The sequence below is a fragment of the Heloderma suspectum genome, chromosome 2 (assembly GCF_057233095.1).
Source record: "Heloderma suspectum isolate Gila_16-S chromosome 2, 16-S_ref, whole genome shotgun sequence".
Classification (NCBI taxonomy): Eukaryota; Metazoa; Chordata; class Lepidosauria; order Squamata; family Helodermatidae; genus Heloderma; species Heloderma suspectum.
The window spans coordinates 23,404,130-23,421,251 of NC_139459.1; the positions used below are offsets into that span (position 1 = coordinate 23,404,130).

General features: G+C 40.4%; 1 protein-coding gene across 15 annotated transcripts in view; it reads left to right on the forward strand.

The window, feature by feature from the left end:
• The window catches only part of NEDD4L (NEDD4 like E3 ubiquitin protein ligase), a 325,991-nt gene that overhangs the window by 150,348 nt on the left and 158,521 nt on the right, over nucleotides 1–17,122 (forward strand). For 12 of the 15 annotated variants that reach the window (XM_084832979.1, XM_084832988.1, XM_084832980.1 and 9 more), the window contains one exon: nucleotides 7,413–7,466. In XM_084832979.1, the coding sequence (XP_084689105.1) occupies nucleotides 7,413–7,466 (54 nt within the window). Of the gene's footprint in view, nucleotides 1–7,412; nucleotides 7,467–10,621; nucleotides 11,874–17,122 lie in introns of those variants that run through there. The other 3 variants (XM_084832976.1, XM_084832977.1, XM_084832978.1) reach the window with 1 other exon arrangement.

The following is a 17,122-nucleotide window of genomic DNA, read 5'->3' on the forward strand; positions in this document are numbered from 1 at the left end:
AATAAATAAAAGTCTATTTAAAATAAGAGTTACGGGGAAATTAAATAAGTTTTTGGATGGTGCGCCACAGGTCCACTGCAATGCCACCCTAATGTGCATTATGGTACATATGTCGATATGGTACATATCTCTTTCAAGGGGCGGGGCAGTTTTGGCTCCTAATTTATTGAACTGGAGAGCAGGGTAAGAGAGGAATGCAACCCTGACCATATGGCCCTAGTCTGGCCCATAGAGGGCTAGGATAAAAAGAGGAGGGGAGGCACGTGTGCAGGAAAAAACAATGGAGAAAAGAAATTGGATAAATCCCAAGTGCCTATAGAAAAAGGTTTATTGTAGTTCTTTTATATTGGCCCAATGCATTTTGGAAATATTTATTTCCTTCTTCAAGAGCTACAATAAAAATATATACATACATCGTCTTGGTTATTTCATGTTTCTCCAGAACATATAAAAACATCTCAAACACTCCTAAAATAAATAATTACTATAAAATTATATAAATTTCACAACCAATTTTGACCTATACACAATTAACACTTCTCACATTCATATAAAAATCAAGAAACCATTACTTTTACTTATTAAAACCAACAAGGCAAAAAATGAGAACGACAAAGTGCAAAGATTTGTTATTGTCTGTATATATAAAAAACAAAAAAAATTCAAATGAGAAGATCAGGATTACTTTAACCACAATAATTATCATGTTAAAAAATAAAACATCAATACTGGTTTATAATATTAAGAAAGCTTCCTTACATAAAAACAGACTAATGACTTGTCTACCTTATATTGCACACTTGAAAATGACCAGCATCTTTTATATAAACATATTAGCAGCAAATTATATAGATTGTGCTGAACTACCTTTATAACAGGGTGGGCTTCATGAAGTAAATTTGTAGTGATAAAGTGTACCATTTGTCAATAGAGAGTGACGGACTGGGAGCCGGGAGATCCGGGTTCTAGTCCCCACTTGGCCATGGAAGCTCACTGGGTGACTTTGGGCCAGTCACAGACTCTCAGCCCAACCTACCTCACAGGGTTGTTGTTGTGAGGATACAACGGTGAGGAGGAGGATAATGTAAGCCGCCTTGAGTTCCTTGCGAGAGGGAGAAAGGCGGGGTATAAATGCAATAAATAAATAAATAAATAAAAATGGCATCTCTAAAGCATTCTCTTAAAAGAGAGGATTTACCATAGAAAAAACCTAAACTCTAATTCCCTTATATTCTGCCACCATTTAGTAAGATAATCAGAAAAATTGAAGTACTCACATCATATTATTGTACAGATTTTTTTAAAATTTAACAACAGGCATTTGTTCACCTGCAAAAATCTGTTGATCTTTAAAATTGCCTTACAGTTAAGAAACTTTATTTGAATGACCCGGAAGACAAATAGAGAAGGGAAGAGAGGTTAGGAATGTCCTTACTAGAAAATTGTTTGATATACAACCTAACTACACTTTACTCCCTTGCTTTTTGTGCCAAATATAAACAGTTCCTAGACTCATCAAAAAATATTGTAATCTTGTAGGAGCCACAGTTTTCCCAGGAAGTTATTTGCTTAACACCCACAAACTCACCTTATCTCGTAGTCAATGTACTAAGACAGACAAACCTCATCTGTTTGTATTGGCAGAAAGGGTCCTGTGGGCTAGCTTAAATCATCTGGATAAATGCCCTTAATTGGCTACACTGGCCTAAAACATTGATGAGGAAAACAAAAACTCCTCTCTGCTTTTCCTGATTCTGAAAAAATGTAAAGATTTATTATCACGTTTACAACAATGGTAAATAATCAACATCTTCATTCAGTCCTATGGGACAAACACTACCAAGCTTTAAAATCCAAAGCATTTCTCTTCTGAGGAGCAGTGTATTATCAGATCCATGCAGTTTTTCTGTTACCCAAATGTGAGCCCCTCTGTGGACTGGTGTACTTGTGAACAATGATTGACTATGGGCACATCTAATCTCTTATTCCATATGTTGCCGAAATGCTCACTCATACATTTCTTAAGTGGTCTTTGTGTCTGGCCAGCATAAATTTTGTCACAGGCGCATTTAATAGCATAGACTACATTAGCGCTACTACGGGTAGAAAATTGTTTGATCTCATATGTTTTCTTGTCTCCTGGGTTCGTAAAAGTCTAGCCTTTTTTTTGGTGTATTTGCAGAATATACAATGGCCACATGGATGATGTCCTCTAGGTGCCGTGGCACCAGGAAGGACTGGCTGAGATGGCTTTGTTTGTAACTGAATGTTACTGTGTACCAGCCAATTCTTCAGGTTCTTAATCCTTTTGAAAGTAGTGCAGGGTTTATTTGCAGAGCCCAGTAGGTCCTGCACCAAGTGCCAATACTTATGGATACTTTTCTGAAGTTTCTTAGTAACTCCATCATATGTAAGACTGCAGTACAATTTGTCATCATCCCACAGCCCTTGATTATTCATTAGATCTGTCCTGCTTTTGTAAGATGCCCTTTTCCACCATTTCTATCACAGCAGTAGGATATCCTCTCTCTTTTAATTGATCCTGTAGTAAATTAGACTCATGTTCAAACACCTAGTTTGAGGAACCATTTCTACGAATTCTTAAAAATTGACCATATAGTAAATTATTTCTAATACGATGAGGATGAAAACTGTCATATGACAAATATGAATTTCTGTCTGTAGGTGTTCGGTATACCTATGTATGGAAAGTATTTCGGTCCCTCTCCACTGTAATGTCTAGAAAGTTTATGATCCTTTCATCCTTCAGAATCTCAAATGTTATATTGTGGTTACAGGTATTGAGCCATGTGAAAAAGGCTAGAATAGAATCATGTGAGCCAGCCCAAAGCATAAAAATATCATCAATGTATCCCTGCCATTGTATGATGTTAGACCTCCATGGGTTTGCCTCACTAAATACATATTTTTTCTCAAAATCATCCATGTAGAGATTGGCTATCTCTGGGGCCACAGCACACCCCATAGCCACCCCCTTTGTCTTCCAATAGTTCATTGAACCTGAAATAATTTTGTGTACAGATACCTCTGCTAAAGAAACTATATAATGGGTGGGAGGTAGTGTTTTGGGGTGTTCATCTAGGGTCTGTTCTGTGATGTTAATAGCTCCATCCTGTGGAATGCTGGTATAAAGTGACTTCACATCCAAAGTGAGAAATATTGTGGGCACTGATATATTGAGTGTACTTAACTTTGAAAGAAAATCCATGGAGTCATGAATGTAGGACTTCATTGCTGGGATGAAAGGTTTCAGGAAAAAAATCCACGTACTGTGATAGAGGTTCAAGAATGTAATTGTTGCCTGAGACTATAGGGCATCCCAGTGTGGGATGGGTGCCCTTATGAATGTTAGGAAGTGTATTAAAAAGTGGAGTCCTAGGGTTATCGTTCTGCAGAAATTTATATTCAGTTTCTGAAATATATCCCATATTCGAAGGCCTTCCTCTAAAAGGGTGTTAATAATGCCCTTTATTTCCATCGTGGGGTCCTTTACACATGGTTAATAACATGGTGCGTCTGCCAGTTGTCTGTATATTTCGGTCTCATGATCCTCACGATTTTGTATTACAATGGCCCCTCCTTTATTGGCTTCCTTAATAATGATAGATGTGTCTTTGGAAAATGCCTGTAACGCTAAGGATTCTTGTCGAGTGAAATTAACCCATGGGCGAGGTATGGATTTTTCTATTGTTTCCAAATCCTTCTGAATTTTTGGTTCAAAGGCCTGAATGGCAGGTGCAATGGGCCCGAGAGGCATGAATCTCAACATGGGACGAAATGGTGTGTGAGAATCCATATATTGGGAGCAGGTTTTACTAAGTGTAAAAGTAATGGTTTCTTGATTTTTATATGAACGTGAGAAGTATTAATTGTGTATAGGTCAAAAATGACGGTGAAATTTATATAATTTTTATAGTAATTCTTTATTTTAGGAGTGTTTGAGATGTTTTTATATGTTCTGGAGTAACATGAAATAACCAAGTGATGTAGGTATATATTTTTATTGTAGCCCCTGAAGAAGGAAATCATTATTTCCAAAACGCGTTGGGACAATATAAAAGAACTACAATAAGCCTTTTTCTGTAGACACCTTGGATTTCTCCAATTTCTTTTTTCCACAAAGGGCTAGGCCTTCTAACTTATGTCCAAATGTGCCAGAAACTGTAGCTTCCCCTGCCCACTTTATTTCATTTATATCCTGCCTTTTTTCTTCCTTAAGGAACTGAAGACATCGTGCATAATCCTCCTCCTCCTCCATTTTAGCCTCACAACAACAACCCTGTGAGGCAGGCTGGGCTGAGAGTCTGTGACTGGCCCAGAGCCACCCAGTGAGCTTCCATGGCTGAGTAGGGACTAGAACCCGGATCTCCCGACTCCCAGTCCAACACTGTAGCCACTACACCACACTGGCTCTCACCATACTTTTGGCACCCCTCCTCCCAGTTGGCCAATCATGTCCTTAGTAACCTTATCAACCATGGCCCTTATCGACCTGCCTGGTCACTGAGATAATCAGAGGGTACGGTCCTGGTGGTCCTGCATGGACCTATTGTTTAACCTCTCTATGAAGTATTTCTTTAAAAAAAGAGAGAGAGAGAGAGAGAGAGAGAAAGAAAGAAAGAGGAGCAAGGTAAAATTTCAGCAGTTTAAATTTAGTCTTTTGGAGCAGCTGCAAACAGACTGGAGCATTGTAGATTGTTAAAGCGGTGGTTCCAAACAGTGTCTGCGCAGTTGGCCCTTTTTTGTTAGCATTTTGGAAACAATATTTTTAGCAGTGTCTCAATTTGGGGAGATTATAAATGGTTTTCTAATTGATTTTTATAGCACGTGTAAACAGTGAAAATAGAGAAGGTTTTATTTCTGCAGCCATCCTCAGTATCCTAGCTACATTGATTCCTCTAATGTACTCTACAAGGGGGGAAATGAACCAAGCCTGTTTTGATTAGTAATGCACAATCCCGAGGAATTGTCTTGGCACTGATCTGTGAATGTCTGGTCCCAGCTTTTTCCATTCCAGTCACAACAAAGTTTAATACATAGGAATCTTTCTACCAGATCTTCTGTCTGGTCATATTACACATTAGGTTACTAAGGCTGCAATTCTGAACACACTTCCTGGGGAGTAAGCTCCATCATTCACAGTGGGGCTTGCTTCGAAGTAAGCATGCAGAAGATTGTGATGTAAAGCTGCAGCCCTACTTCTGAATAGATGTGCATTCTCCATGCAACATTTTCTGTTATGTCACAGTATTTCTGCAGTTTTCAGCATTTGTCTGAAATTGATGTGATGAAACCAGTAAAATGGAAAAGCTGCGAGGCAGGAAAAGAAAGTTCTCCAGGGAAACCTACCCTGATGCAATGAGCTGATTGGCACATAACGGCAATTTGTGGGTTACTGCCGAATTCTAGCAGGAGCATGCAAAAGGTCCCAGGTTCAGTCTCCAGCATCTCCAGGTAGGGCTGGGAAAGTCCTAGCCACTGCCAGTCAAGAGTAGACGCTGTCAGAGTAGATCTGCCTTCCTCAGCCTGGTGCCCTCTGGATCTGTTATACTCTAACTCTGTTATCCTTGGCCATCATGGCCATTGCTCACACTGGTTTGGGATGATAGCAGCTGCATTCCAACACATCTGGAAGGCCCATGGTTGGATCAGTGATCTGACTCAATGACCTGGTTGACATGATCACCACAGCCCACTGTGGCTTATTTAAGACACCCTGGGTTGTTGCACCCATGGGTGCCAGGTTGCCAATTTACGCCCCCACTTCAGCTTCTTATGTCATCCAAACCTGGTGAGAGTGGTGTGTTGGGGCAGTTAACAAACCATCCTACAACAAGCCATGGGTTCAGTGGTTAACAAACCACCCCAAACATGCCATCCTTGGTGGGTTTGGAGGATATGAGAAGCTACACCTGGTGAGGGTAATTTGGGAAATGAGTCAGCATGTGACTGGCATGCGCAGGGGTGGTTAATAAGCCACCGTGACTTGTTAACCACCCCTGTGTCATGCGAAGCGGGCCATTATAAGGCACCTTTCTATGTTTTTGAACTTTCATGATGGAGTAGGCCTTGGATGGTTAGCATTTGATTCTTTGGCTCAGAGGTGCTCCCTCTATGAACTTGGATGATTCCTACAGCCTGGTTTTATTGTATTCATGTCTATATCCACTAATATGGATGCTGCTGTTCTGTCTGTCTGTCTGTTTGTTTTAGTTTTAAATTAGGCTTTATTTCAGTCAGTCTTTCTAATATTTATGAGAGGTTTACCAACTTCCATAATGTTCGTCATTCACATAAAAATGTGTGTGCAGGTTTTATAATGGCTCATTTCCTGTCATTGTCATTGAGGCTGGGCATAATTTTCATGAAAGGTTTATCCACTGAAGTAAAATATTGTGGACAATAAGTAACTTGTTATGAAATACTGAGGCAGTGAAGTGTCCTTAATGACTTCCTGGGGGCTGGGGGGATAAATGCAGTCCTTCGTTTCTCAAAGTGAAAATCCAGATGCAGCTGCTTGATCGTTATTAGTGGATATGCAAACTCCTTTTGTTACATCTCTATGACCCAGTTCTGCTTTTGTCTTGGGTATGTTTGTCTGGTTGCAACATGGAAGATCACCTATTGCTAACAGATCCCTTTCTCTGCTTCTTCATTTGATTATGCCACCTCAGGTGAGAGGGCTGGTAGGAGCAGGGCAGACACACCATTGCTGCGTCCTCTTTTTCATCTGCAGATATCTGAAATACATATGATCTCTGGGTTGCAGTTGGGGAAACCCTAGCGTCAATTGGACCAATTAATAAAGCTGAGTTGAGTCCTTGAGTTCCTATATTATGAATGTATTTATTTATTTCATTGTGTTGTGGAAATGGAATGGGATTGGATCTCTTGGAAAGATCTCCTATTTTTCTGCCCCAGTCCTTCTGGGGTAGAAAACAAAGAAGAAGAAAAAGATGGGAGTTACCAAATTTACCCTTCCAAGGAAGGAAGCCAGCTAAAATGGGGAATGTGCCATCTCTGGGGCCAGGAGGCAGTCTCCTTTCTAGAGTTCAGGAGGAGAAGTGGCCTCCCCCTGTAGCTCCAGTTTGTCTTGGATCTTGACTAAGGGTGTGAGTCTGACTCATCTCCCTACCTTTGCTTTGACCTGGCTGTCCTTGGGCAATCCAAGTGTATTTCTTCCTCTCTTATTCAGGTTCGGTTAAGGTGCAATTCTAAACACACTTACTCCATTGAATACAATGGGACTTGCATTTGACTAAACAGGTATAAGATTGTGCTGTTAGAGACAGCTTGGAACCCTTGAATTATGTAACTACTATAACCACAAATACACTTTTAAAAGAGAATAAATATTCATTATATTCTTTCTTTCTTTTTGTATCTTGTAGGTAAATCCATCTAACCATCGACTGCTTTTTGAAGTGTTTGATGAAAATAGATTGGTGAGTGTTCTCTGCTGATTTATCATGTTCATGTAAAAGCAATGCCTCCTTGCTCTGCCACAACATTAAACTTTTTTTCTGCCCATGTTATAGGAAAGTCGCCTGTGGTTTCTCAAATCGTGGCATGTGTGAATATGAAAGCTGCATGATCACAGAATTATAAGTGGTCAGGGCGTAGGGATTGATGACTGGGTAGAGTGGGGTTGATGAATGAGAGAAGTGTAGTAATTATGAGTCCCTGAACTGCTACAAGTCCAGGGACCCCCATACTGGTGGTAACACAAGACAGAGATAGGGACATTGTGTTGTATAAGCTAGGGAAGAAGCAATATGGAAGTGAGTGATGGTAGGAGCCAGTCCAATATAGCCAACATTGTTTCTAGGTGTAGACTGGGGACAAGGGGTATACCAAGTATGTTTAGATGGAGAGCACTGTTTTGTAAAGTATGCACTGTAGTGGACTGGCTCCCACATGCTTGTCCACTGTAGTCACTGAGAGACAACATCGAGTGTTGACTTACATGTGTGAATTAGAGGTACATGATCTGAATTAGAGGCTCCCGTATGAACCTGCCTGTGTTAGAAACTGCTGCTTTGGCCCTATTCCAGGTTCCACTGTGCCTTGAGACACAGTGTATGGCTGCTAGGGACAGAACCTTCTCTGTGATGACACCCAGATTTCCCCACTTTAGTCATATCTGCCAATTCCCTATATTGCTATCTTTTAGGCATCACCTCAAGCAGGGCTGGGCAGCATGTGGCCTGTATGCCGCATGCAGCCTCCACTTGCCCCCTGAATTTACCTAAACTTGCTATAAAAAGGTGTCGATAGCAGCTACAGAGTACCCAAATCATCATTAGCTTGCTTTTGGGGGGTGCCACTGGGGACAGGGGGAATGGCCCTAGACCTCCTGAAGTTGCCCACCCCAGCCTAAAGATTTTTTAAAAATTGCTTAAGCTTTTGGTAGCTTAATTGTAGTTTTGGTAGTTCTTATTTATCGCCTATTGGCTGTTGATTGCCTGCTGTTATTTTGTTGTTGTCTTTTTCGCTCTTGCTCAAGTTTTATTATAATGGACTGTGTTTAAAGTGTTGGTTCCAAGCCATCTCAGAGCCTTCTGTCGGTGGAAAGGAGGGTCATAAAATGTATTAAATTTAATATATAAATGGAAATACACATTGCAAGGAGTGCAGCCCCAGACATTTTTCAAAAATAGAAATAAAAGCGGCTCTAGGGTGGTCATGGAAAAGGTGGATATTTAATTCTTTCTCTGCCCGCTTCTTCTTGCTACAAATCACCCCCTCACCAAAGCATCCCTCCTGGAGTTCCTGACATGTATTTGTGAAGGGGAAAGTCACTGGATTGATTTACCTTGCCGAATTCTGAGTAGGACTCAGCTGTCTTTCCATCAAAGTGAATGTTCAGCCCCTTGGAAGTAAGGGAGATCTGAGGGTGTACATCAAACCCCAGCTCCCCAAGAACCCGCTGGATTGAGGCTTCTGTTTACAAGGGTAGTTTTAGTGCCAAACTGACAGGCTGCCTGCTCATATTTCATGGAAATATATCCTGTAGTCTGAAAACTATGGTAAAATAATGCTAAAGCCCCAAAGATGCTCCGGGCCACCTCCAGCGCTAGTGCTGCTGCTGCTTCTTTTTCTTCTTATTATTATTATTAGGTAGCAAACAATCATGGCTTTTCCTTTCTTGTTGTTCTTTTGTTTTGTCTTGTAGTCCAGTTAATGCAATAGAGGATTGTACCGGCCTTTGGCTGTTTTTATCACTTAAAAGGTGCTCCCGTGTTTTCTTCTCTTGTAAAATTGGAGCTGCCTTCTTTTTCTGTGTTAAGACGAGCTACTAGAAAACTGGCTTAAATGCCTAGGATGTAGTTCTGACTCAACACCCACATAATTTTCCATAGCTCTTGATGGGAGGCTTTCGTGTATAAAACAGATTGCTGTGTTTGCCTCTGTAACAAGGTGTTCAGTTTCATTGACCCGGTTTCTAATTCTTGCTGGAAGAGCATTTTCAGACTGTACCTCAGCTCTACCCCACCCCCAATTTTATCTAAACCACCACACGTAGCAGAGACGAATTCGGGCATTGTTTAATTTTGGTTCTCAGTCTGTCTGTTTGTTCTTCTGAAGCTTTTTGGCTCCTAACAAAGCATAGGTCTATTCCGAGCCGCAAATCCAAGATTACTAATATTGCTAACTTTCTCCTCAGAAGGTTGCCAGTGTCAGTCAGCATTTCTGTACAACAGTTTAAGTCAAATCTGTACACCCCAGTTCCAGATTTCATTTGCCTTCTCGGCCTCCTAAAAAACTGAAAGGAAGTCCGTTGCTTGCTACCGTCTGCTGCTTGAACTGTGCGTGTGAGAGTTTCTGTTCTTTTTTCCTCCCGGAAAAATCTGTGTGTAGCCAAAGCAGGTTATTATAGTTCGTTTACGGTCGCAATATGATATCTGTGTCTGTTGCTACGGAGAATAGATTGCTACTGAAATCACTTTAAGCAGAAGGGGGAGAAAGATCTCGGCCCTAGCCATTCTCTTACATTTATTTACAGTAGCATAATGATATTTGAAGGCTGTGGACAGCTTTAAACAAACAAAATCTGTGCGCGTGTGTGTGTGTGCGCGTGCGTGCCTTTCTCCGGCCATTTTTGTAATTCCCGATCAGGACAAGAACATCAACGCAAAATCAAGAAAGAATTTTGAGGGGGAAGAGGGGGCATGGAACATTGTATAGCGCTGTGGTGTGGGTGGTTTTCCCCTCTCACTTCTTTTTTCACTTAGTCCTAAAACGTTCTGTGAATATGATGTAGTTTAGATTTATAGCAGAGCTGAGTGCGTTTGCTGCCTTACTCAGCTGTGAGAGATCTCCCGCTGGGGCCGCTCCTTTCTGATGGAAAAGGAGCAGCTGTGAAGGTGCTGTTTCAGGCTCTTGCTGGTATTAAAGAAAAAAAAATAGTAGCTTGCATTGGAGAGGGGGAAATGGGTCATGTGATGCCAGCCATCCTACCCTCTGTCACAGTGTGGACGAGCACTGATTGCTCTTATCCAATCATGCATGGAATGCCGCTGGCCACTTGGGCTATTTCTGCTATCTGTCGCTATCAGTATAGCAGTGCTAACAGTTTGGCAGATGGGACACTTTTTCTTGGAGTTTATGTCTTCAGTTCTTAACTTCTGGCAGTGCCTGGACTTGTTGCCGTTTCCCCCTCTCTCCTTTCTCCCGAAACCATGGCCCATCGGCTGCGGTTTCATTTTGGCTCTGGACGAAGCAACACAGCTCCTGAATCGGAGATCCTAGACCGTGAGAGAGAAGATGATGACTTTTTCATGGCATTCCACACTTTGCCGAGACGGAATGGGCCTCACCCGTTCTCCAGGCACAGAATGGATTATGGTGACGGGGGTGGCACTTTGCAAGAAGCTGGTTCCTTGAAAAGGAGCACGTCCATGTTTATTCCTCAGCTTCTGAACAACATTGATGCGCGCCCAACAAGAAGCTCGTCCATGCTGATTTCCCTTCAGCGCAAAGCTGTCAATGGGCATGCTGATGAGTGTGGGGGCTCAGAGTCCCCCCCAGAGGAGTCTTGTAACTTTTCAGATTTAGGGGAGCATTATGCGTCGCTTGTTGGAAGCCATTCTTCTCCAAGTAGTCCACAGGTAACCCCAGAGAATTCTCCACCCATGCAGCCTGAGAACATCGAACATGAGGTTACTGGAGGGTCCTCTAACCACAGAATATTTTGTACAATACCTTCCAATAACTGGAATGAAAATGGTGCTGCTGCTGATCAAGATGACGAAGCAAGCAAAGCTGCACTGGACTTAAACATTAGCGGGGTAAGGATTCAGCATCGGGCTTCAAGTGTGGACATGCCTCATGTTACACTGATGCCCTTTGGTTCAGAGGCTCAGAATCATGCTTCTGCCTCTGAACCCAGGCGCTGGTCTTTGCAGCATCTGCCAGATGGGTCAGCCAGTTCAGGGAAAAAATTATTTGTTTTCCAACTGCAGCAGCCTCAGTCGAACAACACAGGAGCAGATTACAATTTTGGCTTTACTGGAACAAAAGGGGATCGGTTGGTCAGGTATCCACGGATACGCCTGGAGAGGAGTACCTCTTACCCAGTTCAGCTGCAACCAGAACGAGTTAGCCCCATGGAGGACGATGGCATGAATCCGGCACTTTGTGGAAACAGCACGAATGGTTCTGAAATATCCCGAAGCAATCCTGTGGAGCGGGTTTCCCCAGGGCAAGGGTGCACGTTTAAAATCTGCCCGGATCAAAATTCAAGGCAGCAACACTTCAGGATTCTTGTAACTCGTGGGACTAATGAGAAAGGTCAGGCTTCTGAACAGGAAAATTGTAGTGCTTCTGGTCCTATGGCAAGCAACTCCTCAGTAAGTAGAAACATTAACATCCTGACAACTTAAGTGTTCACTTTGCTTATTAAATGTCAACAAAATTAAAACCAAGATGCCTTGTGTATGTTGCATAATTGTGGAACACAGCTCAGCAATGCTAGAAAGAACGGTATTCCTCCAGAACAGTCTCGGAGCATCTTTGTTTTGTTCGACTAAAATAGCTGTGAGTTATGACTATATAGCCAGTGCAGTGTTTTCAGGTCTCCTAGTGACTCACGTGCTACTTAATTCAGTGCTGCGTCATCTAAATAGAATTGGATTTTATTTTTTACAAAAATCTGTAAGTCAGTGTACCACTTTTTCTAAATGGTGCCCAGATTGTAAAAACTTCATCATTAGCTTTTTCAAAAATGTTATGATCTTTATATCGTCAAATGACAGATAAAATATACATAGTCACTCATATTACACACATCTGAACAAGCACTCTCTACCACATTAAGTAATAAGGAACCAAGGTTATAGTTTTAAAAATATCAGGGTTTATAATAGTTTTAGGATGCAGTCCTACACACACTTATCTGGGAGCAAGTCCCATTGAATTAAATGACACATGCTTCTGAATAGACACCTATAGGATTGCACTGTTAGTTGTTTAAGTAGGTACACTTTTAACTGAAAGATTTCATATGCGTTATGTTGCTTGCTGACCAGTTATAAATTTGTAATAACACGAGAGAAACTGTTATGAAATCCCAAACATTTTATCTTTTCATTTAAATTCAGTTTTACTGTTTTAGTTATAACAACATACAAGCATTTTGACTTTAGCAGGATAATTACTTTACATAATGTGTATGGACTGAGTTTTTTACATGTAAAAATATGTAAGAGAATGACTAGTTTAAAAGTAAATGTTGTGTTTCTTTGCTGCATTTTTGCTGTTCCATTTACCGTTTTGCTGTTCCATTTGCAACTGGCTACTTGAGTTTTCAAGCTTGGTGATGCAGCATCCAGGATAGTAACTACTATGTGAAAACAGACACAAGAACAGAGTCTTGGTCCCTACTGATTCTGTGTCTGAGTATACATTGCTCTGTCAGGCACTCTTAAGGTATAATTCAACACAGGAAGGCAGTACAATAACTACTGCTTTAACGGTGAAATCTACGATATGGAGACTTTTATTCCATCCTATTTTTGCTTCCTGGCATGTTCGTTACATACAAATTTGAGAAAATTATAGATACTTTGCACTAAAAACATTTCAAATAAAGGAATAAAGTTTTTGGAAGATGACATCTTTCTTTTCTTTAGGTATTATGCGGTACTGTAAGTGTGTGTAAAATTCTTCCTAGGTTTTCCAGATTTGGGGCGTGGGGGTGGGGACCCAAACATTTCATTGTTTTGATTTCTTACTCTCTTTACCACATCCCTCAGGTTTTGTTTTGGACATATTGAAATGGCATTAAAATTGTTTGAGGTTCTTTCATTCTCTGAGTTTCTGGCACTGACATTTTTAAAGTCATAAGGATTTCTGCACTGATGCTTCTATATTAAAAATAATTTGTCATGAGCCACCTAAAGCTGAAGTACAAAGCAAAATGTGTAAATAAGCTTTAGATATCATTGGGAGTGACTTGAAAAAGGCAAAGGTTATGTTGGAAATGGGGCCCAATTCTGCTGTAACTCGTGAGCGGTTGACAAAGCTGCAGAGAGGGGTGTCTATTATTTTACACTAATTCACAATATGGAAATGAGTGAACTAATGGGCAAGCACTTATCACAGGATCTTGCAATAGTCTCTGTCAAAGTATTTTTTTAATGTAAATTTCAGGATGTACATTTTCTGTAATGTTTATGTTGGTTAGGTGTATATCCTTTCCTATTCTGAGGGCTCAGAGAGGCTAACAGTGATTTTGAATTAAATAGATGTGCATGTCATCTGAAGTGCTCATGATAGAAACAGAACTAGGAACAGATGCAGCTAGGGAGCTAGGAGTGACTTAAAAATGGTTTTATTCTAAATGCAAAGTGTGTGTGTGTGTGTGTGTGTGTGTATTGCACAAAATATTATTTAAAGGCTGTCCAATGTCAGCATCCCTAGCATGACAGTATTTCCATTTCAGGGAAATATTTTTTTCTAAATGTAGGTACATATAAAGTATTTTTAAAAACTCAAATATGTACATCTGCTTTATCTTAGAACTTTACTGTGATATCTCTTCAGAACATAATTGCATAATTTAATATTAGTTGATTATTTGCCATTGGACATGGCAAATTATATAAGTATAAAATATAGATGAAATAAAAAAAAACTCAACAACAACATATCAACATTTTTTATGAACTGTGGTGTCCATGATTATTCAAAATTTCCCCCCTCCATAGCAGATGACACCATTTCATTTAAAAAGCCTAAATAGTTTGGTTGCAGTGCAGAAATGACAGATTGGGCAACTCCCTTGTCATTCTGTTTTAATATATTTATTATTACATTTATATCCAGAGCAGTTTACATGGCCCTCCTCCTTTCCATTTTATTCTCACAACAGCCCTGTGAGGTAGATTAGGCTGAGAATCCATGACTGGCCCAAAGCCACTCAGTATGCTTCATGGCCGAGTGGGGACTAGAACCTAGATCTCCTAAGTCCCAATCTTACAGTCTAACCACTATACCACACTGGCATCTAACCCTGCCCAGGCTCATGGGCCAAAAATCCAGTCCCCAGTGTACATTTCATTGTAGCTTTGACACAGAAGTAGACCTGCAATGTAGTCCTTATAGGACATTGTCACCTGCACCATACTAAAAAATGTCCCCACATTGCAGCCACTTACCATTTACAGTTTTCTTTATTTAAACCAAAATGTGCCTGAGACATGAAAGGCTCCCAAGCAATCTATTGGTATTTGCCATTGGGGTCTGTTTTTATCTCGGCCTCTGCAAAGTTCTGGGTAATTTTTTTTAAGTGATCTAGGGAAACAGATTTAAGTGTCCATACAGGGTTTTTTTCCCCTCTAAGCCAAAAAGGGCACAGGACCAAAACACAAAACATACCAAGAAATCTAGTGGTTTTTATCATTGGTATACTTTTTTTCCCCCCAGTAAAGTGTTAGGGTAAAAAAATGCCCCATGGGGTTTTTGAACAAAAACTGATCCAAAGAAGCAGACCTAAGTGCCCTTCTGATGCCACAAACGTGGTTTTGCTTTGGGAGATTTTACTTCCCTAAGAATCTTCGGAATGTGTCTTGTGGTTGCAGAAACAATATCACAGAAATTATTTGTGTTATGTTTCTTCTTCTTCTTCTTCTTCTTCTTCTTCTTCTTCTTCTTCTTCTTCTTCTTCTTCTTCTTCGTATTGGATGAAGGTTTAAATTATAATCACTTAAAGGCAAAACACTTTTTTTCTTCCATAGAACAATCCATAAAAGTTGTCAGACCCAGTTTAGAGAATGCCAACAGTTTTGTTCTTGCCAAACAAATAACCATTAGCTGTAAAGCCTCAGTATTGGGTACAAATGGGCACATCAGCAATTAGTAATATACGTATTACATAAGCCATGGCTGTGATGGTCAGGGTGTGTGTGCGTGTGCGTATTGGAGGGAGCTCCAGGAAGACATCCTGTCACATTGGCCCTGCCGTGGAAAAGAAAGTAGTGATGTTCCCCACCTACGGTGCATGAAAAGTGTTGTTCCATGTGAACTTGAACCCACCTGATTGGGGTGCATGCCTCCACAGCAGGTTCTGACTTCTGCCTAGTGGTGTGTGCCATTGGTTTATGGTGGTTAACATGAATTTGTTTACGGCTGTTTCCTGCTCACAGTTCTACTGAACTAGTAGCACATTTTAATGTCTGTATGCCTAGAACGACTTTGGACTATACGTGTGATCCTTGGGCATGTTTGTGTGTGCTTATTTTTAAAGTTCAGGTCAGTCTTGCCAACTTGAATACCATTTTGCTTGTAAACAAGGATCTTCTGCATCTTTTTGTTGTTGCTCATCTGGTAAGCTTCCAGAATTGTGCAAACTACAAACCAGGATATGAAATCCTCATTTTCTAAATTAGGAAGATACACAAGTTAGGGGTGAGGATGATTCTGAAGACCTGTCAGATGCCGGGTGTTTGATGTATGAGATTTCCCATTGACAGATTTCATGGTGGGATATGTTGAAGGGAGGCATTTCTTTGCCCTTGAATCTAACAGCAGGATAACACAGTATAATGCCTACACTAATGTTTTATGGCTCTGTATTTTATACCTTTTGTTTGTCTTAGTATTTAAAAACTGTTAACTGCTGTGGGTGCCTTGGCCAAAATGCAATAAATAAGCAAACATAAATAATGCTTATAGGTACTCAAGGTATAAGTGAGTACTTTTCCACACCAGTGTGGTCAAAGCCATAGTGATGAATTAGGTATGGACAGGGAAGATTTACATTTTTCATTGTATGTTAACCCTCAGAAATTTAGACTGATGCTGTAACCGTGGCTAGAACATTCTTTAAGTGGGCACTTCCAAGATATTTGTTGAAACTGCTATTTCTCATCTATGTAGCTGGCTGTTTTTTCACTTAGTCTAGTTCTGCAAAAGAGCTGTGCTCTTACAGTCTACATGGTAGCCCAATTCAGACACAATACTGAGCCAGAATGAGCCATGATGAGTCTTACTTACATCTGTTTCCTTCTTGCGTCAGGTAAGGAGACAGAAAGCTTTGGTTTTGCAGTTTTCTGATACATTAGAATTTGGGAAATTGTGCTTTCCCTCCCTAATTGTAGTGGTTTCACATCCTGGTTTGTTAACTAACTGAGTATGGAAGTTAGTTAACCGAGTATGGAAACTTCCAATTTCCTCCTCTTCTGTGTGGAATGAGAGGGAAGGGAAGGGGAAAACATGAGAGCCTGAAGCATGTTCTCATAACACAAAACCACAGTTTACCATTACTTCTGAACTGGACCATTGCATGCCTTTTCTGCAATTTTCTGTGGTGTTGTAGAAGGACTGCAGAATACGCAACAACTTTATTATATTAAGGAAAACCATGGGTTACAAGAATTATATCTTATGAATTGCCCATTAACAAATTTTAATCCTAGAGTTGGAAGGAAGATTTTTTATTAGAAGTATAAAATGGTTTGTCTGTATATAGGGTATTTTATTAATTATAGTAAGTGTGAGCTTCTGAAACGATCTCCTTGTAGCAATTTTGTAATCTTAATCTTAATCTTCCAAGCAGAAGCAGACAAATGTATGAAGGGTGAGGTATTCAAGAGAGTAT